The sequence below is a fragment of the Manis javanica genome, chromosome 3 (assembly GCF_040802235.1).
Source record: "Manis javanica isolate MJ-LG chromosome 3, MJ_LKY, whole genome shotgun sequence".
Taxonomy (NCBI): Eukaryota; Metazoa; Chordata; class Mammalia; order Pholidota; family Manidae; genus Manis; species Manis javanica.
The window spans coordinates 170264303-170289242 of NC_133158.1; the positions used below are offsets into that span (position 1 = coordinate 170264303).

General features: G+C 53.0%; 1 protein-coding gene across 18 annotated transcripts in view; it reads right to left on the bottom strand.

The window, feature by feature from the left end:
- LOC118973262 (transmembrane protein 108-like) overlaps positions 1-24940 on the bottom strand; it is a 362127-nt gene that overhangs the window by 2958 nt on the left and 334229 nt on the right. For 17 of the 18 annotated variants that reach the window (XM_073232369.1, XM_073232372.1, XM_073232368.1 and 14 more), the window contains 2 exons: positions 7669-9093; positions 2215-2369 (listed from right to left, as the gene is read on the bottom strand). In XM_073232369.1, the coding sequence (XP_073088470.1) occupies positions 2215-2369; positions 7669-9093 (1580 nt within the window). The other variant, XM_073232382.1, reaches the window with a different exon arrangement.

Here is a 24940-nt window from a genome sequence, read left to right on the forward strand (position 1 = left end):
CAAAGTGTGAAGAGGAGCCCTTGGAAGGTTGGGGCCACAGCTGACATGAGATCCTGCTCGCAAAGGTCGTCTGGCTGTGCAGGGGACAGACTGCGGGCGGGAAGGCGGCTGTGGGGAGTCCCATTTCAGAAGCTCCTGTAGCAGTCTGTGATGTGAGGGACGACAGCGGCTTGGACAGGGGAGGCCACAGTGCGGGGGGCAAGGGGTGCTTGTCTGCAGGCAGAGCCGTGGGATCTGCTGGCAGACAGGGTCTGGGGTGTGGGGTGTGAGCGGGGAGGAGGTACCGGCAGCGCCATCCGCATGAGAGATGCCAGGCGAGCTTGTGGTGTGGGCAGGGAGGGTGAGGCCAAGAGTTGGGCCTTGGGTTGAACGTAGGATGCCCCTCAGGCAGGCGCGGTAGTGGCTCGGTCTGAGCCTGGAGCCACGGGATGATGCCAAGGCCGGAGACAGAGGCTGGCAGTCACCCTGCAGAGCCGGTATTTAGAGTCACGGAAGGAAGCAGCAGGAGACAGAAACAGTGGGGGATCTGGCCTGGGTGCTCCAGGGAATAAAGGTCAGGAGAAGGACAGGGACCCCGCGATGGGAGCTGAGGGGTGGCTGTGGGAGGTGGGGGAGAAGAGATCAGGGAGGGGCCCCGGAAGTCGTCGAGGACCACTGAGGGGGAGACGAAGGGCACCGGCCCGTGGTCTGGCCCCCGGGCAGGATGAGTGCTCAGAATTTGCCCCTGGCCTTGGCAACATGGCAGCAATTGTGATTCTAGAGGCAGGGGCGGTAAACAAGGATCAGAGCAGCTGCTGCGTGACTACAGCTCTGATAGGTGCCTGGTGGAAACGCATAAGGAGCCGAGGCCATGAGACAGGAGGGTGATCCCGGCCTGGCAGGCCAGGGAAGGGCCCCCTGGGGGGGAGTGACTGCCAAATGGGGCCTGAATGCCGGGCAGGAGGCACCAAACTGAAGCCGGGCTAGGGAGGCACAGAGACATCCCAGGAGACGGGCGGCCAGCACTCAGCCTGCAGTGGGACATAACTGGGTGCCGCACAGGAAGGAAAGGGAATCCAGTGTGGCTGGAGCTCAGCAAACGGAAGCACACAAGTGCTGCTCGGTGAGGTAAGGCTGGGGAGCTGGCTGGTGCCAGGCCCACCTCGCAGGCCTGGACAAGGCTTGAACTCTAACCTAAGAGCGATGGGGAGCTGCTGAAGGGTTTTGAGCATGGGAGTGCTGTGATCTCACCCGTGTGTATAAAAGCTCAGCCCGGCCGCTGTGGGGGGATCTGCAGGGGCTGAGGGGCTCTGCCTCCCAGGCTCACACATCTCAGCTCCTCTAAGCCACCCTCCCTTCCCTTCCAACTGTTCGCTGACCACGCATAGACAGGCTTCACCAGGCCCTCAACACAACCTTTCTAAATCTAGGTCACACAAAGCTCACAATTTTCAACAACTTTCCATTAACCAAGACGAACACACAAACTCCATTCAACCCCATTCCAGGCCATCTGAATCTGTCTACCTTTCCTGCTGTACCCAGGCCTCTGCCCCACCTTTTATGTGAGAATGCAGAGGGCACGACTCTGCAGTCAGAGATACCTGGGTTCAAGGCCCAGCTCTCTCCCTGGCCTGCCAGGGGTTTGGGGCAAACACTTCCTGACCCAATATATTCTCTTCCCCCACGATGCGCCATGTCCAGCACACCCCCCAGCCTTTACGCAGGTGGTTCCTTCCTTGGCTGGAATGTGTGCTGACATTCGCTTAGGGCCCAGCACTCCCACTGTGAAGGCTGTCCTCAGCTAGGTCCCCACAGCAATGTGTAACTCTGCCTTGTATCTCCCCTGGTTTATTTTTTAATCAGGCTCCCCCAGTTTTTAAATGATGTTTAGAGTTTGTAGATCTTGGAATCTAGGCCCCTTGGGAGAAGCTCTCACTTTCACAGTCCCCAGAGAGCATGCCCCAAAACTGAACCTGCTCCCAGAAACCAAAGTCCCAAGAACAGCGCTTCCCAGACTCTCGCCTATGCGGAAAGCACTGGGAATTCTTGCTTACATGCAGCCCCTGACCCAGGAGGGCTGGGGTGGGCCGGCCTTCCTCAGGCCCTGCTGCTGGGCGTGGGCTGTGCACAGAGGGGCCCGGAGCCTCAGAAATGAGCAGATGCTCCTCGCTCTCTCTAGAACTGGCACTTCCCCCGCACTTCCAGGGGCGCCCCTTGCTTTGGGTCCTTTACCTCAGAGGTTTCAAGGGACTGGATCTCCCTGGGCAACTCCACAGCATGCTTGCTGAAGTAGTCCATGGTGATGGCGTTGTTCCAGTAGCTCAGGCTGTTCTCTGGGTTGGCCGTCTTCTTCTTCCTCCTCAGGCAGCACACTGTCAGCAAGACGGCTGTGGGGAGAGTCCAGTCAGGGGGCGGGAGGGCAAGCACACGGCCAGCACTGCCAAGAGACACCTGCCAGTGTCTGGGGGGCTGTGATGGCCACACACTCGGCCACTCACCCCTTCATTAATCTGCTCGTTTGTCCGTTCAACAAGTATGTATATATGTGCAATGCCTTCTCTGTGCCAGGTGCTGGGGAGGTGGGGAGGGAGAAAAGACAGGACTGCCCTATTTTCATAGTGTGCAGGAAGGTGCAGGGGGGGCTCAAACTAAATGTAAGTAATAAAAAAAGTGAATAAACAAGGTTAATCCAGATAAGATAGCCATACCTTTATATTCCAAAGAAAATAAAACAGGCAAGTGAGAGAGACAAGGGAGGGGAGCTGGAGGGGAAGCTGCCTGGAGTCATCATGAGAGGCTTCCCCGAGGAGGTGGGCTTAGAGCTGAGAACAGACTGTGCGGAAGGAGCTGGCCGTGTGCAGAAGGGGGCAGGGCGCTCCAGGTCGACAGAACAGCGCGTGCACAGGCCCTCAGGTGGGGACAAGCTTGCTGTGTGTGAGCGAAGAGCAGCACGGCTGCAGTGGAGGGAGCGATGCGCAGAGGAGGGATCGTCCTCTGAGCTGCACTGCAGTCCCAGACTTTTCCTTCCCAGTCGTCCTTCCTGCCCTGCACCCTTCCCCGGGGTCAGGCCTGCACTGCAGCCTGAGGCTCCCCTGCAGACTCCCTTCCTTTACACTTCATGGGTGTTTGGCCATCAGTCAATCTCTTGCAGGCCTGATCCCATCTCGGGACCTGCCTCTCGAAGGCCCCACACTACCACAGGGGACACCAGTCCTATTTGCACAGGCCAGGAACCATTGAGCCTACGGCGAGGGGCTCGTCCATGCCCCATGACAGTGAGCGGGAGAGCTGGGCCGCTGTCCCATGTGCCGGATTCCAGAACACACGCCATCTGCCACAGGCGTCCCCTCTAGAGGCTCACGCAGGTTGCAAGTCAGGGAAGGTAGGGAGCACGGGAGCCTCGGGTGGGACTGGGCCTGAAGGAGCTCACGGAGGTGCTGGCCGGGGGACACTGTGAAGAGCTGTGAGGGATGCAAGTGTGGGTCCAGCTGGGTGCCATCCCTGGGCACCCTGCCCTGAGGCTGCGCCCCCAGCTCCCCCTCCAGGTGTTCATAAGTCCCAAGGAGACAAGCCTTGTGCTCACACTTCCTCCTCGTCCCAGCTTCCCTCTACTCTTTTCACTGGAAAGAGTAATTCTGACCCAGGTTTTCTTATATGATAACTATGAAGTCATTTGGGCCTGTGAGTAAGAGTCACATACATACATTCAGATTTGACTAACATTCACAAAACAACTAAAAGAGCCTAGAACTGTGTGGGCACAAGGGTGTGTTAGCTTTCTGAATCCTGGGCTGAATGGCATGCACTGAACGTCTGAGGGAAGACGGATTGCTCTGGGGTACGCGTGCGCCCTCACACGCCCAGGGCCAGGGAGAGGTGCTGCTCTGCTTGGGGCAGGCTCAGTGTGGGCTGCTGACGAACAATACCTGCAGCTACCTTTGTTTCTGTTTCTCACCTTCCACAGGCCCCTGTCTTTTTCAGACAGGCTGGCTGAGGACTCCCAAGAATGGATGTGGCACGTGCAGGGCAGACCAGGGAGCCTGGTAGAGCCTGACCTCCTGACGAAAACCCAGGGCGCTGACAGTGGTGAGCGAGGACCAATTCAATGCCAGGTCCCAGCAGCAGGAGGCAGTGGGCTCCGTGTGTCCTGAGGGTGGCAGCAGAGACCAGCTTAGGAGCCACATGGCTCCCCTGTCCCAGCTGAACATGGCCTGGCTCCAGTCAATTTTGGTTCTCAGCACATCTGAAACTGCTCTCTGGCAGGGCTCGGGAGACAAAGTGTTTCTAGTCCTGGCACACAGACATGTTTCGGGCCCCTGGGTAGGGCTTGGTGCCTGGAAGGGCAGGGGAACTGATGACACCCCTTCTTGGGCGGGCCTAAGCATTGCTGTGATCACCCCCCTGCTTGCCCCAGAAGCAGGGGACTTACCACCTGCTCAGCACCTCTGGCCACCTGAAGTCTGGCCAGAGAAAAGCACAGCCAGGGCTGGGATGAAAAGCCAGAGATGAGGAAATGCATGCATGCACTTTGCTACCAATGTAGACGGCCCTGACATATCGGGCAAACTGGCAAAGGAGGAGACCCTTGCTTGAGAGCTGCAGAGTGAGCTGTAGGGTACGGGCAGGTGCCGGGAATGTCGGAAGCAAGGGCCCTTTAGGCCTGGAAGGGGTCTGCTCGCCTGATGAGGAGATAGGGTTGGACTAGGAAGACAGCCTGGTGATTTGCTCATCTGTGCTTTGAAAGGGCACAGCGTCCTTAAGGTGGACGAGTATTCTTTTATCTTAAAGTCTTTCCCATTAGGGCCTTCCGAGGGTTAATGATGGTCCCACAGGAGTCAGGGCCATGACTAAGGTCAAGAAACTGCACATGGAAGTGGCAAGGGAGGAGACGGGAAGACTGGTGAGTGAAAGCTGAGGGGAGCCTCCCACGTGGATGGTGGGAAGGCAAGACAGATGCCAAAGGAGGTGTGGCGTCTGCAGCTCCACGGGGCTACAAGATTCCACTTTGAACAAAGGTTCGTGTATTCCTTTACAAAGTAATGTGCTCTACCTCGGCGCCTGAAGGCTCCTCCCAGCATGCCCGAAGCATTCTCCAGGTGCAGTTCCAAGCTGTGTCCTCGCCTCTGTCTGGGCTCACACTATTAGGCATGGTTTACACAGCCCATGGGTATTCTGGCTTTGCAGTAGGATCTGATCTCATTTCAAACTCATACCTGGCAAAAAGGCTGGAGAAGTCTTTTCAGAATTGCAAAACCCAGGGGGATGTGGCCTGTGGGGGTAAAGGCTAGATGTCTGTGCTGCCCAGCTCAGGGAAAGGGGGCGTCCCTGGCAGGAAGAGGGCTCTGGAGCTGGAGAGGGAGCCACGTCACACACCTCAGTTCCCTGGTGCTTGGCATGGTGCCTGGCCACAAAGGGCACAAGCAAAATACTGTGTTGAGTCGGACAAAGAGCCACCAGACCCGGGCTGACGTGTGCGATCAGGACTCTGGTGTGACTACTTCACCTGGCAGCTTACTCCCCACCTGTAAGGTGCGTTCCTTGTGCACTGCATTTGCTTGTCTGTATTTTTATTGTATTTTTCTGGCCAGTCTGATTTAAGGATGGAATGATTTAAAAAAAAAAGGGAACTCACTTTGTAGACTAGAGCCTCTAACACGTCAAGACTGGAAAATTAGAAAGCTGTAATGCGGTTGCTTCTCAAATAGGACAGTTATTAATAATTTACTGACTAATACTGCTACATTTTCTTATCATTCTCCTGTTTTAGAAGTGGGCAGTTTTAAGAATACATGTGTATTTCTGTAGGAGTCAATGAAGTCGCTTAATGAAAGAATGAAAATATGCAACCTGCAAACACTTCCACTTTTCTTGCATTGGGTCCGAGAGCAGAGGCAGGCTGCCCACTTCTGACATGGGAAGTTTGCTTGTCAACTAGAAGGAGAAAACTGGGAGAGGGGCTCCTGGACAGAATCCAGAATCTAGACTTAAAAAGATCTTGCTGGAGTATGACGGCAAGCAGAAATTGTGTTCCTGCTAAAGCATACTCCTCCTACGCGACCTCGTTCAAATGACCCAGGGCTTGAGGAAAGCCCGGGAGACCTGGCTTAACAGCCTTCTCTGTGGAAAGCTTCTGGGGCTTATTCCTTTTGACATCAGGGTGAGCCCGTGGTGGGACACGACAGCCAGTATAACCAACAGAGCTGACGCCAGCGTGGGCTGCACGCATGTGACCACAGCGTCCAGAACAAAGGAACCACCACCCACTCTCCTCTGCCCTGGCCGGGCATGAGCAATGCTCTGCTCCCTTCTGGGGAAGCTGGGGTGACATGAAGGCCACCCAGAGGGGCAGGCGCAGTGTGGGGCAGGGCCAGTGAAGTGTGACCCTTTGAAGAGACTTGAAGGAACAGTGGGTAGCTTGGAAAGAGAAGATCACCCTTGAGAGCTGTTCCACACGTTTCTGGGGTTGGTAGATGGACTGTCTCTGTGTGGTGCCAGAGAGCGTGGCTTAGGACCATAGAGGACATGACAAGGAGGAAAATTTCAGGTCCCCAAGGGAACTGGGTGACAACGTCTTATGGGGGCCAAGGGAGAATGGGCTGTCCAGTGATGGAGGGGTGCAGGAGGGTCTCACCCCTGGCGGGGCTCCGGGGGGTGCCAGATGCTAACTCCATTTGGTGGGGTGGGCTGACACTAGGAAGGAGCCCCTTGAGGTTATCAGAGAAACTCTAAGGATCTAGGATCAAGTACGTGGGGAGAACGTAAAGGAAGCCCTAAGGTTCTGAGCGACCACAGCAGATTCTTTATGGAGATGTCAGGGAGGAGGCCTCCTGACTCCTCATTAAAGGAGTGACAGGCAGCAGCTGGGGGTGGTGGCCTAGGGACAGCTCTTCTCCACCAGCACCCGTGGAAGCCACACGGGACAGCGGGCCTGCACCGCCTGCAGCTCACACCACCTGTGGGCAGATAAAACCTGGGGTCGGTGGGGGACAGAACAGCTGAATCCACACGTGACTCTCAAGCTCAGTTTAGCTACAAGAACGGCTTTTGCCAAGGCTGACAGAACTTCTGGCAAAACCTTTGCCTCCTCGTTCTTTGGGAGAAGAGAGAGAGAAGGAGAGGAAAGACAGTGAGGAAGGTGGGTGTGGAGGCAGAGAGGCACGTGAGGCGCTCTGTTACTGGGAGGTTGGAAATTTGGAAGTGCTGCCTTTCACCGGTGGCATCTTGGTGCTGTGTCACTGCAGGCTTTAGCTGGCTGCCCTGGTTGGGGAGGATGGCAGGAAGGCATCATGACAGGAGTTCTGAGTCAGAAGACAGGGATGAGGGCACTCATCCTGGCCCGGCCTCTTCCTGGCTCTGGGGTCCCGGGTGAGCCATGTCACCTCTCCAGCTTGGTGTTCCCTTCTGCACAATACAGAGTTGTCCTACCTGCGGGGCCCCCTAGCTCCAGGGAGCTGTGTCTGTCTGGTCAGGGGGCATCTGAGCCATGGACAGCACAGCCAAGGCCTAGGGGTAGGGCTAAGCCCTGCTTCTGAATTGCCACTTCGTTGCCTGGGATTCTGGGAAGATGTGCAGCCCGCTGGGTGAGAAATGCCCAACTCCAGGACAAAGGAATTCTGGGGAGGGACCCGCTGATGTGGGAGATGGAGAGAAAGAGGGAGGGAGGCATGGGGAGGGTGAGACACTTACAGCAGGAGGAGATGGGCACACTGATGGCCAGGACCACCCAGGCGATGTCCATCGTGCTCAGGCAGATGGCGGCCCTGTGCTGCGGCTTGTCCCCTTCAGCCACATGGGAGATGTTCCCTGCTGTCCCAGGCTCCCAGGCGCCAGCAGGGACCAGGCGGTTGAGGAAGTTTCCTGTGGCTGTGGACACCACTGTGGGGAGGGGACTGGACACCCTGTTGGTCATGGTGGGGGTGGCAGTTGCCTCCCCCTTGGCTGGGGTAACAGTGCTTCCTGAGACCCCAGGGGGAAGGGCTGGGGTATGTGGGGTTGAGGAAGTTCCCTGAGGAAGCCCCTCAGAAGGGGCTGAGACACCGGCACCGAAGGCAGCCTGGGGGGACCCTGTGGCGCCTGGAAAGACCCCAGAGCTGGCAGATGGAGGTCTGCTGGTGTCAAGAGTGACATTAAGCCAGGAGTCACTGTGGCTGGGGCCATCTTGCAGGTCACCGCGGGGGTGCTGAGAAGGCACTGGGGCAGGTTGTGGGTTGGCAGGGGCACCTGAGGCTGCTGTGGCATCCAGCTCCCCTTGTTGGCTGGTGAAGGGGGGTCCGCCCCCCTGGTTTGCTCCGCTAAGGCCTGGCGTGTCCTCCATGGACACCAGGGTGGTGGAGGGAGGTGCCCACGAGGTCCTGCTGGGTGCCGTGGCTGCAGCCACTGTCTGGGGCTCTGGCGAGGAGGCGTAATACCAGAGTGGATTCCTGGGGGTGAGGGTGGAGGGGTCGGGCTCCACGGACCCTGTGAAGTTGCCTTTGTAGATCTGAAAGATTTTCCCCACGGGCCGTTTCTGCCCCAGTTGTGTGGAGCTCTGATTTCGCCCCCGCTGGCCTTCCTTCCTCCCAGAGTGGCCACTGGGTACAGGCAGGACAGAGCGAGATGGTCCACTGGCCCCCTTTCGGGAAGAGCCGGGGGGCCGAGGCGGCCTGCGTGTGGTAGCCCGGGTGGGTGTTGTGGTGGTGCGGCTCGTGGCTCCTGCGGGCTTTGTCACCAGGACAGGGGGCACAGCCTCCCCTGGGGGACGGCTCTCTGAGCGGGAGGATGTGGGTGCCAAGGAGGCAGGAAGTGGCCCTGTGGTCAGGGGGCCTTCAGAACGGGGGGCGGCTGCTGTCGCCAGGATAGCGGAGACGCTGTGTGTGGGAGGGCGTCCGTCTGGCTGCGGGGTTACTACCGTGGGGGCCGCTGCCCAGGAGGCGGATCCATTGGGCTGGGAGCTTGGTGTCCCCGCCGAGGTGGGGGCGGCCGCCGCGGATGAGTGTCTGCCAGAGCCGAGAGGTGCTGTCGCCATGGTGCCCGGGGTGGTGCCTGAGGGGAGGACCTGAGGAGGTTTTCTGGGAGATGATTCCGGGGCGGCAAATACCAGAGCTTCGGTCAGTGCCAAGGTCAGGAGGAAGCCTGAGAGGGAGACAGAGAGGAGCGCTGAAATGCCTGAGGCGCGGCACAGAGCCGGGATGTCCCTTGCCTTGAAACTGCAAAGCTCCGGGGACTCAAAGGACACGACAGGGGCATCCCTGAGGCCCACACGGCCTCCTCGGCCCTCACCAGACTCAGGGTCTGGGGGTCCCACCCGGCGCTGCTGGGGAGAGACCCCCGCCCCGGGGCAGCCAGAGCCAGCTAAGCCAGCCACCCTCTCCCAAGGGGTCGGGAACCCCGGCAGTGCCTGCCCAAGGGCAGCTCCCCGGAACAGGCTGGGGCTGGGCCTGGGAGGAAAGCTTGCAGCCCCTGGGCGCCTGCTGTCCCCCTGCAGCCAGGGGGAGCTCAAGGCCAGCTGGATCTCAGGGAAGCTGGCAGCTCTGTGTGCACCCCCCCTGAGCCAAATGAGACAGGCTTAGGTGGGCAGAGCTGACCAGTTCCCAGGCCCTTCTGAATCTTCCACTTACGAACTAGACACAGGTACAAACGGACAGCCTCTGTCCATTCAGGCCCACTCACCAAATGATTAAGGAGGGTCTACCCTCTCCCCAACCCTGGAGAACACAAACACTCCCAGGGCAGCCTCGGGCCTGGGTGAGCTGGCACAGACCCACAACAATATTAAAACAAGGCAGAGATGTCCCAGTGCTACTGGAGAGGGACAGGCAGCAGGGGACAGGGCTCCAGAGGGGGACCAGACCGGTGCCCAGAGGCACTTAGCGCAGAGCCTGGAAGAGAAGATGGGCTCCACAATGCCAGCTGGCTTCATGACGGTTGTCAGTGGGGACTGCTTTTCCCACGGTGCCCACAGGGCTGAACTTTGTGGAAAATCACTGGGGAGGCCCCAGCCTTTTGAGGAGGAGGAGCCCTTTTATGCATGAGAAGAAAAGCACGGATTTTGCATGATGGTCAGTTGTGTATGTTTTGGTTCACTAAGAAAATGCACAAGGACAAAAACCTATACATTTAAAAATACTTCCAAATATGTGTTAATCGCAACAGCATGTGCCTATCTTTAAAAATAATACCTCATATAAATGTAACATGTAGGATCTTTTCAGATTCTAGACTAGAAGCCTGGCCACCCCTGTTTAACACATGGGCTGGGAGGAGCTGGTTTCCACTGCAAAGGATGGCCTGACAGACCTCTCAGGCCTGACTCTGACCTCTGAACTCCTCCTTGTCCATATGAATCCTGTCTTGGTCACTTGCATGCCCTCCCTTCAGCCCTGCTAACTGCCCAGACAATAGTAGCGACCTGTCTCTACCTGGTAACTCTCTGGGCGCCTCCTTCCCCGACCAGATTCCAAAGCAGGGCCCCTGACAGTGATTCAGAAGTGTCTGGGGCAGTCAGTGAAGCTGCTCACAGGGGAGGCAGGGGCCCTGCTGAGCTTCTGGAAGCAGATTGTCTCCTGGAATGCGTTTGAAACAAGGCTGCAGATCACCACGTCCAACGTAAGTATGGGGTGGGGTCCTGGAGTGGCCCATCCCCCTCATGCGGCACTTGTAAACCAGAGGGTGGAGGCAGCCTGGGGGACAGTAGATGGAACAGAGACGGCAGAACCCATGATCCCTGGGACAAACGATTTGCCCTAAGCAACCTATTTTTCTAATCTTTCATTTGTGATCCAGATCATACATCAACAGGGTGCTCTGTTTATTCAAGTCAAACCTGTTTACTGAGCACCTGCTTGGCCCAGTCTTTCACGCTTGATTTAATCATCACAACCATTTGGTGGGGTAAGAAACTGAAGCTCAGAGAGATTAAGTAACATGTTCAAAGGCCCACAGGAGCAGAAATATAAAACCTGAGCTGTATCCAAAATATGCTTTTCCTCATCAACCACCATCAGTAATGCAGAAGGAAGAAGAGGAGGGGACGCTGCATCCCCAGAGCAGACAATGTGCCGCTGTGCTCCACGGGTTCAGGCGTTATTCCAAGCCCTCTCCCGCAATTTACCACCACAGGGACAATCTCTTCCAAGGGCTGGTGGTCGTGAGCTCTGATGTTTTGAGGGACATCCTCTAACAAGCCTCTGTTTGGCTCACGAATGCACTGGTTCAGTATAGGTGCTGTTATAGGCTGATTGTGTTCCCCCCAAATCTGTATGTTGAAGCCCTAGCCCCCTGCACCTCAGAATGTGACTGTATTTGAGACAGAGCCTTTAAAGAGGTGATTAAGTTAAAATGAGGCCATTAGGGTGGGCCCTAATCCAATAGGACTGCTGTCTTTATAAGAAGAGGAGATCAGGACACGCGGAGAGACCCCAGGGACGCCTGTGCACAGAGGGAAGCTGCAGGACAGCCGGAAGTCAGCCGTCTGCAAGCCAAGCAGAGAGGCCTCAGGAGAAACCAGTCTTGCCAGCACCTTCATCTTGGACTTCCAGCCTCCAGAGCTGTGAGAGAATAACCTTCTGTTCTTTCCTCCCCAGTCTGTGGTACTTTGTTAAGGCAGCCTGGGCTCAGACCAGGGTCTTAACATTAGAGATTCTCCCAGGGAATCGAGAGGCAGGAACTAAAGCCTGTGCAGGTAGTCTATTTTGGGAAGTGATCTGAGTGGACAGCCATGGGGTCTGAGGTGAGTGGAACAGGGAAAATCAGTTAGAGGGCAGGTTATGAGCTGATCAGAGTGGGCAACTGAAACTCGCTGTGGACCTTTGAGGAGTGGAGCAGACTGCACCTCACCTTGTCGGTGTGAGAAGAGCATTTACTTACCAGCAGCCCCGCCTGCTATGCGTGTGCCCAGCTGGTGGCTGCTGTGACAGCTGGAGTTAAAATTCAGGGCCCAGAGGATTCCTGGGGTAGAGCACCAGATGCACCCGATACAATCAGAGATCAGAGACCAAGGCCACAGCATTGAGGGTGGCACACAGCCTTTAGAGAGACTGCGACTGGCCCCAGTAGCAAGCCAGGGGGTGGGAGAAGGGCTTGTTTCAGAAGAGCTTTTGTAGCTCCAAAGGCAGAGGGCTCAGGCATCCTGGTCTTTAAAATACTTAGGGAAAGGAAGTCTCCTGACTTCCTGCTATTAGCAGCCAGGGGCTAACGTCCTCCCAGCTGGCTAGCGTGTGACCACAAGCCTTGCTGTAGAATGTAGTGTGTCTGCCTCTACCAGGGCTGCCTTTCTTTTCTTTGGAAAGCCTCCCCCAAAGTTATTTTTCCCTCTGGAAGGACTTTTAAAGCACCTCTCAGCCCTTTCTTCTTTGGACTTCTGAGTAAACCTTTGGTACAATGATTGGATCCTGTGGGCAAAGGGTTTTCACCTGGAGGAAGACATTTAGCCGCCACCGTGAGAGGGCTCTCCAGGTAAGTCAATCCAATGCCCTCATTTCACATGAGGGGTAATGGAAGCGGTGACGTGACTTGGCTGAGAACACACAGCTGGTTGAGGACACAGCCAGGACCAGAGCCATTATTTCAAAACGACTTTTCATTTGTATCATAAAAACTGCTACAGCATTGCACTGCCAACCCCTTCAAACTGTCACCTTCACTGTAGAAATCAGACAAGAGTGTACCTGTCCTCCTGGCACAAAAGGTTAATTCAGTCCCTTGAATGCAAGGGACACACACTGTCACAATAACTGTGCAAGCAGGCCTTCAACCCGGGATCCCCTAACATGGAAATTTTCATTCAAGGCCCTTTGTGCCTGCTGGCCTGCTCACTCCCCTCCCCACAATCTGGGGCTACTGCTTCTTTGCATCTCATTTGAATAGATCTGCATAATGGCCTCTGGAGGCTCTAATTCCAAATATGTAAGAGAGACTAAAACTAAAATTAAGCTTGACATGCTTTAAATGTGAAACTTATTTTTAGTGTGTCAGAATAAGGACAAGTGTTGGGGTTGAAAACCCACAGATTGCTGGGTGTCCAGATGTCGCAGGGAGGCCTCCTCCTCCCTAGATTTCAATGCCTGCATGAGCCCAGAACCCAAGGGAGGGAAAGACCCTCCTCCTGGTTATTTGGTTCTGTGGGTAAGTGGGGTTCCTATGGCCAGGATCCTCACTGAACGTAGACAACCTGATGATGTAACTGGCCTTTTGCCAGGCTACCACTTCCACACCTTTAGGCAATAAACTATTATTGCCCTGTATAGAGAGGTCGGCCCAGTGCTCTGGGCGGAGGCAGACACACTAGTGCTTGGCCTACCACCAGGAGAACAAGCCGGTAATAAACTCTTTCACCTCCAAAGAAACGTTCTACTGTCATTTCTTTGGTCACACTGAATCCATAGCGAACTTGCTGGGGGCTGAAACACACTGGCAAGACAATTGGCAAAGTCGGTAGGATTCATTGTTGACCAAGGAAAAAGACAGGCTGCCCTTATGGGAGGGGTGCTTCAGCGGGTTGCCCCTGTGAATGGGGAGAGTGATTGCCCCCCAATGGGTATGTGGTCTGAGGTGGCTTGCCTCATGGAGGGCTGGGCCCCACCCCAGGACTGGAGGCAAGTGGAGGTGATATGTGAGGAAGTAGGGGTGGCCCTTGGTAAAGTAAGTAGGTCTTTTGAGAGAGAGTGCCTGTGAGGCAGTGGGGACTGTGGATTGGCTGCTACTCACAGTATTAAAAAGTCTACAGAAGAGAAGGACATGTTCCTGAAAAAGACTCAAGAAATGGCAGCACGAGAATGCGAGCTGCAAACTTTTGTGGATTCCCTGAAGAAGGAAATGGCACTGATGCAAGAGGAGGCAGCACGAGAATGCTGGCAATGAGGTGCCGTTGAAGAGGTAAAAGATTCGTTACAGAAGGAGACGGCAGCACTGCCAGGTGTTCTGAAGGAGAAAAAAGCTATCAAGGAAAAAGACCAACTCCTAAGGGAAGCACAGGTGGAGGTGGCACAAGAACACCAGCTGCAAAGCATTGAGGTGAAGGTAAGAGAGCTGCTGAAGACTGAGGTAGCATTGCTGTGAGGCACAGTAGAAAAGGTAAAGGTTGTAGCAGAGGAGGCACCTGGGGGAGGAGATAGAAAGGTGCCATCAGCCCCAGAAATGGAGGCGCTGGGGAAGGATGAAGAGGTGGTGCCGGAGGCACAGACCCCTCTTGTATTGAAAGCACACCCAGTGGTTGTAAAGAACATAAAGACTCAGCAGCTGAGAGCTCTCCATGTAGAGGAGCAGCCCCCTACCCTGGTCGTGGAGCACTCTATGGTCCACTGCTATACTCAGGCTGAGCTGGTGGATTTGGGCTCCCATTTAGGCAGAAGCCCTTGGAGTCAATATCAGCTTGGCTCCTGCGTCTGTGGGACTTAGAGGTGGATGGAATTGTTCTGTCGGGTTCAGAGATGGGAAAGCTGCCTTCCCTGACAGTGAAGCCCGCCTTGAGGCAGTGATTACAAAATGCAAATCAGACCCAAGGGAGTCACTCCCTCCTTGACTGGTTTTTGGCTGCACTTTGTGCTATGTGGCCCAATCAGGGTGATCTACCATCCTCTCCTGTTAGATGGCAGATGTATACTGAGCTCCAACAGGTGTTACGAGAGCTAGGCATAAGAAATGCTATCTATAGTCCAGAGAATTATGGTCAAGATGAAGAGATTTTCACTACTGGGATGAGAAATATTGTGCTTTAAATGGCTCCCACATCCCTCTTTGGGTCTCTAGTGGCCATTCTTTCCCCTCAGTTAGGGCATCCCATAAGTGAGGTAACACATACAGTAGCAGATTTAGGAGAGGCTGAAGCAATGAGAACATGGTAAGAAATAAGGTCTTCTATTCACAAGAAGAATTTAAAGGGCCGCATAAAATGTTACGAGGACCCAGATGTGGGTTTATTTAATATGGGCAGGAGCAGATGGAAGGAAATTAGATGGGAAGTCCAATAGGATCTTACTGGAGCTATGGCAACAATGGAAACCAGAGCCGCAGTTCCAGCCATTAAGACCAAAGAGGCAGAGGTCAGAGACAGAGCCATGAGTCCAGCCTGTGTGTTTGCAAGACTTCCTGCTGGAGAGCGAGCCAACCACACCTGAGCCCACACAGGAAGATGACTGGGGAATATGGTTTGACTGCCAGGAAGGCCAAGGTATCTGCCCTTAGGGACCAGGGGGGAACTGGAGGCCACATGAAGAAATAGCTATCCATTGGTTCCCAGTGAACAAACAATGTGTCCTGGATCTGGTGGACACAGGGGCTGAATGTTCACTGATTCATGGTAACCCTGAGTGGTTCCCCGGGACCCCCACTATAATAGATGGATATGGGGGTAAGGCTATCAGAGTGAAAAAAAGCCCAAATCCCTTTGGAAATAGGGCATCTACCCCCAAAAGAGTATACTGTGTATATATCTCCAATCCCTGAGTATATTGTGGGGATTGATATCCTGCAGGGTTTATGGCTGCAGACCACTGCAGGTGAGTTCGGACTGAGAGTACGTGTGGTGAAGGCAGTTCTGAGGGCACATGCTAAGGCACTCACCCACAGCTTTGCCTGTGCCTCAGTGGGTGACTAATACCAAACAATACAAACTACCTGGAGGGCATAAGGAGATTGGAGAAATTCTCCAGGAGCTGGAAAAGGTGGGTGTTATAAAGCCCACCCATAGTCCTTTCAATTCCCCAGTGTGGCCAGTAAAAAAGCCAGATGGCTCCTGGCGTATGACTGGATTACAGAGAACTGAATAAAGTCACACCCCCTATGCATGCTGCTGTCTCCTCTATTGCAGGCTTGATGGATACCTTCAGCCATGAACTAGAAACATACCATTATGTGGTAGATCTTGCTAATGCCTTCTTTTCTATTGACATTGAGCAGGAAAGTCAGGAACAGTTTGCCTTTACATGGGAAGGACAGGAATGGACTTTCACCATCCTTCCACAGGGATACCTCCACAGCCCCACCATCTATCATGGACTTGTAGCCCAGGACTTGGCTACGTGGGAGAAACCACCAATGGTGTGGCTGTACCATTATATTGATGATGTCATGCTCACGCCCATTTCTCTTTCAGATCTAGAAGCTGCAGTACGTAGACTGCTGCAACATCCACAGGAGAGAGGATGGGCTGTGAACAGTACCAGGTTCAGGGACCTGGTTTGTTTGTCAAATTCTTGGGGGTTGTCTGGTTGGGTAAGACCAAAGTTATACCAGAAGCAGTTATATATAAAGTCCAGGCCTTTCCTACTCCCACAACTGTAACATTACTACAGGAGTTTCTGAGTCTTCTAGGCTACTGGAGAGTGTTTATCCTGCACTTGGCACAGATTCTGAAACCCTTATACTGGTTGGTATGAAAGAGCATCAGGTGGAAGCAGGATGAGACATGTGCATCTGCCTTTACTACAGCAAAACGCGCAGTCAAAGCCATGTAGGCCTTGAGTGTGACAGACCCATCAAGGCCTTGTGAGCTGGATGTTCATGTGACTGAAGACGGTTATGGCTGGGGACCCTGGCAGCGGCTTGAACAAACTTGCAAACCTATTGGATTTTGGTCACAGGTCTGAAAAGGGGCAGAGGTATGATACACTTTCAAAGAAAAACAACTGGCTGCTGTGTATTATGCCTTGTTGGCTATAGAACCCATCACTGGAATGGCCATAGTAAAGGTAATAACCACCTATCCCATCTTGAGGTGGGTATGAGACTGGACCCAAAAGCCAAGGAGTGGTGTGGCACAAATGCTCACACTGGCCAAGTGAGGTGACACCTATAGCAGCGGAGTGCTCTCTCTAGTAGCCCCTTGAGTTAAGAACTCTAACACTTATTGGGGCCAGTGACACACACCAGTGAAAAGCAGGAAGAACTTGCTGTCAAACCATTAGTAGCAGAGAGTCCCTATCAGGAGGGAAGAGTCCCTATACCCAAAGATGCATGGTACACAGATGGCTCCAGCCATGGGCAGCCCCCAAAGTGGAGAACTATAGCTTTCCATCCTAAGACTGAGATAATATGGATTGAAGATGGTGGAGGGAAGAGCAGCCAATGGGCAGAGTTGTGGGCCATGTGGCTTGTGATCAGCCAGGAGCCCTCCCCTTTAGTTGTCTGCACTGACAGCTGGGCTGTCTATCAGGACTTAACACTGTGGCTACCAACCCGGTACCATGCCATCTGGCTGGTTGATCACCAATCCCTTTAGGGGCAAGAATTGTGGCAAGACTTATGGACCTGGGGTCAGACTAAAATAATTATAGAATACCATGTGACAGGTCGTTTGCCACTGGCATCCCCAGGAAATGATGAAGCAGATAAATTGGCCCAGATACATTGGTTAGAAGGAAAGCCTGCCTTTGATGTAGCCCAATGGTTACATCAGCATTTGTTGCATGTGGGGGAACAGACAGTGTGGGTTGTAGCCCGTCAGTGGGGCTTGCCGTGACCTTTGAAGAAGTTAGTAGAGCCCGGCAGGAGTGTGTCGTGTGCTCCAAAAGGGACTTACACTGAGTTCCACAGCAACATGGGACAATAGCTAAGGGGCCTATACCCCTCGTCAGGTGGCAGATAGACTATATTGGGCCTCTGCCTGTGTCAGAAGGATATCGGTACACGATGACTTATGTGGACACAGCTACTGGACTTCTGGTTGCTTTTCCTACCCATTGTGCAGACCAGGAGATGACCAAAAGGGGCCTGGAGCATCTCTTTGATGCTGAAGGCTGACAACAGGTAATTGAGTGTGATCAGGGCACCCATTTTACTGGACATACACTGCAAGAATGGGTGCGACAGCTGGGAATCAAATGGAAGTTTCATGTGCCACACAATCCTACTGCAGCAGGCATGATAGGTAGGCACAATAGCTTGTTAAAATCCGGACTAAAGTCAGACACCAATAGTCTGAGGGTATGGTCAGTCCACCTATGGACCATGCTATGGCGTTTGAATGAGAGACCCCGAAACGGAGCCCTGAGCCCCATAGACATGTTAACACATACGGCTGCCTTCCTTATACAACTGCAAGTACAAACCAAGAAAGAATCACTGTAACCGAGGTTTGACCCCCAGTGTAATATCTTCTGCCACCACCAAGTGCAGTGAACCTGAGGGACTACATTGAGTGGATGTGGCCTTAGACCCTTTGACACATGGACCAATGATGGCTGGCTCTTCTGGCACCTCGGGGACAAGGCCTGGAAGCTGGCCTCCTGTGTGTTCCTGGAATAACAGCAGAGTGGCCATCAAAGATCATAGTAGTATATCCTGAATGGCCAGAAGGTAGGAGCATCTTACTGCGGAGTTTTGTTTTATCATTCTGGCCAGTGCATGCACCTCCAGTAGCACTATATATAGACCCTTCAGTAACCCCCACAGGAAAAGGAATAATAGTATGGTATACTAGACCTGGAAGGGACCCCCTTCCTGCTGCAGTCCCATCACAGGACCACTCTCTTGCATGTATCCTACCTGATGGACAAGATTTGCCTATGTTGGTGTCATTAAAACATGTGTCTTATCTCCCCTAAAGTCTTTGTGCATTGGGAACATCCTCTGGCTTAAAGATTATTATAATTTTTGTTACCTGTATCAAAATCTTATTGTTCCTTAATTTTTGTTATTATCTCTGAGTTGCTGTTATCCTCTGTTGCTACTGTGGAATCTGGTTACAGTGCTCCAGCTTTCTCGCACAGGGACCATTGCGGAAGATTGAGAGGGTATGGACTGTGATTTGAGAATCCTGGAGGGTGGAGTGTGGGGAAGTTGGGCTTCCTATGGCCAGGATCCTTGCTGAACTTAAACCACCTGATGATGTAACTGGCCTGATGCTAGCCTACCGCTTCCACACCTTTAGGCAATGAGCTATTATTGCACTATATAGAGAGCTCGGCCCAGTACTCTGGGCAGAGGCAGACATGCTAGAGCTCAACCTACCGCCGGGAGAACAAGCCAGGTAAGAAATTGTTTCACCAAAAAGAAACGCTCTAGTGTCACTTCTTTGGTTGCAGTGAATCCACAGAGAACTTGTTGAGGGCTGAAACCCACTGGCAAGGCATGTTGGGTGCCCACAGTCCACACTGGGCATGGCATTGACATCCGGCCTGGGCAAGGAGGGGACTGGTGGGGAGAGAAGTGGCCAGCATGACTGAGTGCTTCCTGGAGACCACACTGCCCTCAGGGCTAAATCCCTCTGGACACAGTCAACCCTCATCACAACCCCACAAGACTCATACTGTTATTAGCTCACTGCTGTAACGGAGGGACCGCGGCCCAGACAGGTCAGGAGCGGGCCTCCCTTCACACAGCTTCGGCCTGACCCTGACAGCTTGGCTCCAGCGCCTGACGCTGCCAGCCACTTTCTCTCACAGATCAGGCTGTCCCCCCCTTCCCCAGGCTGTTCTGTACCTTCAAAGCAACGGTCCACAATTTTGGGGAATTGATTTTCTATTATTGGTCTTTGACTTTTTCCTTTCTTGCCTGTTTACTTCTCCTTCCCTTTCAGGGCTCCATATGACGCCCATTTGGTGTTCTTTTAACAGGCCAGTTAATTTACTTTATTTTGCAGGTAATGGGGTTTTGTGGTAGTATCATAAAAGGGCTGGAAATCCCTGCCTTAATTCTCTCCTCTTCCCCAGTCCTGGCATCTCATGTATACTGTTGTTTGCTTAATTAATTAATTGCATACTTTTTCTCTTAAAGTTGCTTACACTCACACAGACATATTTGTTACATAGATAAATTTTCCCTGATATGCACAGAACTCTATCTTATTTTCCTTGTGATTTTAAATATCTTCTTCTGAGTAGAGGTTTCTTCCCCTTTAAAGTAGGTTTCTGCTGCCAGATATTTTCTCCATTGCCTCGAAACCCTTGCATCAGAATCACAGGGGTCTGAGAAGTCCCTAAGCCATCCCTTAACACTAAGAGGGCGCTGATGCTTGGTGTAACTGACAACTGCGTCTGCATGTTCCCTGACACTCCTTCCACCAGGTAGTCTCTTCCCCTCCCCTTGAGCCTGGGGGGCCTCTTTGATATCCTTGAGGAACAGAATGGGCCAGAAGTGACACTACATGATTTCCAGGCCAGGGCAGAAAAGGTCACACAGCTTCTGCAGCTTCCTCCTGGGGATTCAGCCCTGTGTGGGTAGCCCAGTGGCCATGTGGCCACCCTGGGGAGAGACCACACAGAGAGCGAGAGGAAGGCCCGAGGAGCCACTGCTGCTCCAGCCCCAGCCAGGCATCCGACATGAGGGTGAGGCCTCAGAGATAACCCGGCCCAGCCACAGCAGAACTGCGACTGCAGAGGAGTCCCCAGGAGAGAGCCGCCTACCTGAGCCCAGGCAACCCTTAGCACTCACAAACAGAGTGAACGATTGTTCATGCTTTAAGCCACTGTTTTGGGGTGGTGTGTTTTGCAGCAACAGATGACCGGGACACTTGGGGATTTACTTCTGTATCTGGTACTTCAACAATAAAAGGAAGCAATGTCCAGGGCGCATCTGGGAGTCTGCTTTTCACAGGGGCAATAACCTACCATCTTGCCTTTTCTAATTTCAGGATTACTGCCCTTTAACTGGAAGGGCGGTTAGGACACTCTGGTGTTTGACTCCTTCACCTGACAGATGAGAAGGCTGAGGCCCACCAAAGTGAAATAGTTAACCCAGGCCACGCGGCTGCACAGCACTAGGGCCGCTCCCTGCCCCGCCCACCCTGCCCGCGCTCCACACCCGCAGTGCTCTCTTCACATCACTGGGGCCCAGTATGCTAGTGTGGGCCACCCTCTGAACACCAATGTTCCATTTTATTCTAAAGCTCAAACATGAACTCCTCATTCCTCCGAGTGTGGTCTCCCTCAGAAGTGAAGGTGCATCACTGGCTTCAGGGTGAGCTGGACACAGCTCTTCTTAAGAGGTGACTCACGCCTGTGGCCTTGACTTCTTTATGAAGCTGGGGAGTTTTGGGTGCAAATCTTTGCTGCTGCCCTCTTTCCAGGCAGCCACGTTCCAAATGTTCCCTTCCATCAAGTCGTGCTGGGGACATACCTCCGATTACAGGGCTAAAGGACAGAAGGTTCTGCTTAGTGCTTAAAGCTACGTGAGGCCATTACCTGGTGGGATCCAGAAATATCTGGAGATCACAGCGGGACTGATGAGGTCCATGGGAATTATTTCCCAGAGGACAATCTGTACGTGCAAGCAAGAAAACCATATGCAATGGAGTCTGGGTACCCAGACACACCTGTGGTCTCATGAAGTCACCTCGTGCTGATGTTCTGGGAGACTGACAGACCACAGCTTCCTAACATAGAATTATATGCACATGCGAGCACACACACATGCACACACACATGTGCACACATGCACAGCCTGAATCCCCCATCTTCTCCATGCTAACAAATGGTTAAGTTACTTCTCTAAGGTCAAACAGCTACCATGTAGCAGGACCAGGATTTTAACCCAGGCGTCTCTGGCCTTAGCTGCTCAAGACCCCACGGACTGAGAGATTTTTGGTCCAGGACAGTGTCCTATGTGAGCAAAAGAATGCTTTATGAAGACAAGCAATGACATAACAATAGTAACAACTGTGATGACCACATTAAGAAAATTAAACATTCCCCAAAGGCAGCAACATTTGGGGTGACTCTCCTGCCTTTTCTCTTCAGCTTCAGCTTCTTAGCCATAGTCATTCAGTTCCACTTGGGTCATTTTCCATCTAGAATCCTCCTGGGTCTTGAAGACTTTGTGAGGAGTCCCTCCTCATGTGCTGTAAGTTCCCAGCCTAACCCGTACTCTAGCCCCCAGCTCCCCAAATGGAAATGGCCAGGATCTTCTCTGTACATTTCTCTGTCTGAATCCTAAGCTGCCAGAGGGCAGGGACTGTGTCTCGTGCAGTGTTATATCCCTACAGCCAGTCCAGCACCTGGCTAGGGTAAATATTTACTGAATAAGAAACCTTCCTAAAATACTCACTAGCCAGCTGTGGCAGATTTCATTTTCTGAAAATAACCACTGCAATACCATCCCTACCCACTCATTCTTGCTGAATGTGACGTTGGCACTCCTACTGAGAGGTGAGGTCTCTGTTCCGTGCCCTTGAATGTGGTGAGGTTGTGACTGTGGTGGAAGTAAGGCTGCCTGACTCCTGAGACCAGGCCATAAGAGGTGGTGTGGCTGCTTCCTAGTCCTTACGCCTGGGCGCTCACTCTCAGAGGCCTGCCACCATGCCGGGAGGAAGCCTGAGCAGCCCACTGAAGGGCCCATGGGAAGGAATTGAGGCCCCTGGCCCTGGGTCCCAGCTGAACTCTCAGATGCCACCAGCCCCAGCTTGCCAGCTGCGGGAGGAAGCCATCCTGGGAGGGGACCTTCCAGGCCACCAGGCTGCACCTGCGGAGTTTCGGTGGGGCAGAGACTAGTGATCCTGCTCGAGCTACAGAGGTGGGGCAAATGAATGATTACCCTTGTGTTCAGGCACTGAGTTTTGGGGTGGTTTGTGAGGGAGCAGCTGTGACTGGAATACCGTCTATTAGAAGTGAAATTAAAACTCTTCCAGGGACCATTTTGGATTTAAACATGAGAGTGTTTCCGTGCTGGTCTCAGCACGCTGGTTCTGACCTGGGCACCTCACTCTCCTCTCCTGCCCAGACTCCAGGGAAGGGCAACATCTCAATTCTGGCCTCTTTCTATAGCAACATGACTCCTCTGACCTACAGCTACAAGTTCCCCCAGAGGAACAAAGGAACAGACATGTACTCAGAGTGCCGGGCAGCCTCCTGGCCCACATGCACTCTGCAGTCGTGGGGGCAGACAGAGCACAGTGGAGGCGTCAGGTCCACCACAGAGGGAAGTATGACCCTTCCCTTCAGGGAGCTGCCATTCTGGACGGGAAGGAAGCTACGACAGGGCACAAGTCCTCACACCAAAGGGGTTCTCCCAGGACTCCCCACATGAAAATGAGAGTCAGAATTAGATGGATGAAAAGGGCAACTCAGCTTCTAACAAAATAACAGGATCATTAATATTCAGGGACTATCTCGCTGACATCATGGGGAAGAACACAAATGCACCAGTTCGGACTGCCCTGTATTTCCCCAAACTAAAAGAAAAAGGCTCATAAAAAATGTCCCATGCTTTACAGCGGAGAAGCCAGCAACGGTGAAGTCACGGTGATCGTAAGCACCCTCGTTGTAAAGCAGAACTTTACCTCTGCTGTTCCCCTTCCCCAGACCTGTGATTCCAGCCTGGTCCTAAAGAAAACACCTGAAAATTCCCAACTGGGGACATTTTACAAAATATCTACCAGTCCCCACAGCTGTTAAGGTCATCAAAACAAGGGAAGTCTGGGAAACTGTCACAGACAACAGAGGCTGACGGAGACACGACAACTAACTGCGATGCGGCGCCCCGGACAGCATCGTGGAACCGAAAAATGGCGTTAGGGAAAAACGAAGGAAATCTGAAGAGTGGACTTCAGTTAATAATAATGTGTCAATATTGTTTCCCTAACTGTGAGAGACGTACTATAGTAATGTAAGATGTTACTAACAGAAAACTGCGTGCAGGGTATACAGGAACTCTTGCCACTTTTCTGTGAGTTTAAAACGATTCTAAAATTTAAAAGCTATTTTAAAAAATGTTCCATTAAGGTCAGACACAAGGGACGTTGTGAGGGACAGTCCATGGGGTGGATCCTAGAAGCAGATATAGATGGAGGGAGGTTTGCAGGCAACTTTCCCAGCGACCCTGGTATGAGGTCACGTGTCCCCAGATGGGGGGCGAGCAGGCAGGATGGAGGGTGGGGCCGGGGGCCGTGGCCCTCCCTGCCCTAATACTGGCTCTGGCTCCTCAGGTCTATCCTAACTTAGTGGGAAGATTCTGATTTAACCTACCTACTGATATGTTTTGGAGCCTACTTAGAGCAAGAGAAAGGGAAAAAAAGTTCCATGACTATTGCCACATCCATCTTTATTCCCTCGGATTCTCACCTTATAAAATATTGCATTCAGAGTCAAAGTGTGAAGTGTGGAGGTGAAATGGTCAGGGAGATGAACAGCCTGAACACAGTTTTTAAACGTGTTCAAATTCCAGCTGAGGGGTCAGGGTCCCCCGTGTAATGTAACAGTCACAACTTTCTTGAACCAGGGAGCAGGCTGCACGACATCACAGCTTACGTGTAATCAGCGTGGGGCTGGACTGCCCTGCTCCTGAAACAGAGACCCCATCTAAGGTGCCACGTGTGGATACCTCCATCATCACCACAATTTCTGCCCATGGTCCTTTCCTGCCAGACAACGAAGCATCCGTCTCTAAAGGCCCAACTTCACTGTCACCCTGTCTTGACAAGCTCAAGATCCCTCCACTTTTCTGGACGGAAATGGTGGCTTCCTGCCCAGTGCTCCCAGGGCACTCTGTTCCCATTCACACTGGAGCCCTTCTCCCCACACAGGCCTTCAGGCAGGGTATGTGGGGAGGCATGGGCCTGGGGTCAGCACGATTCAGTTTCGACTCTGGCTCTGTAACCTAGTTGCGAGACCTTTGGCAAATTAGTTAAGTTTGTTAGGAGTCCCTCCTCATGTGCCTGTGACTTCTAAGCCTAACCTTTACTCCAGCCCCCATCTCCCTGAATGGAAATGGCCAGTGTCTTCTCTATAGGTTTCTCTGTCTGAACTGAAAGCTGCCAGAGGGCTTCGCGAACTTCTGGAGACCCGGAACCCAGTTCACTGTCTGACCAGTACAAGAAACAGTGTTTTCTGAAAAACGTGAGAATGGAAGAATAAATAACTTCATACATTTATTTGTAGCTGAATGTTAACCACAAAACTATAGAAGCTTATTTCTTTGACGACAATGTCAACAAAAGGAAGCAATAAATGATGTGAGTCCTGTGGTAGTTCAGGGTGCATGTGTGTGTGTGTGTTCACTTGGTCTCAGTGGTTAACATTAACCGGTTCAAATAAACGCACACCCCATAGGC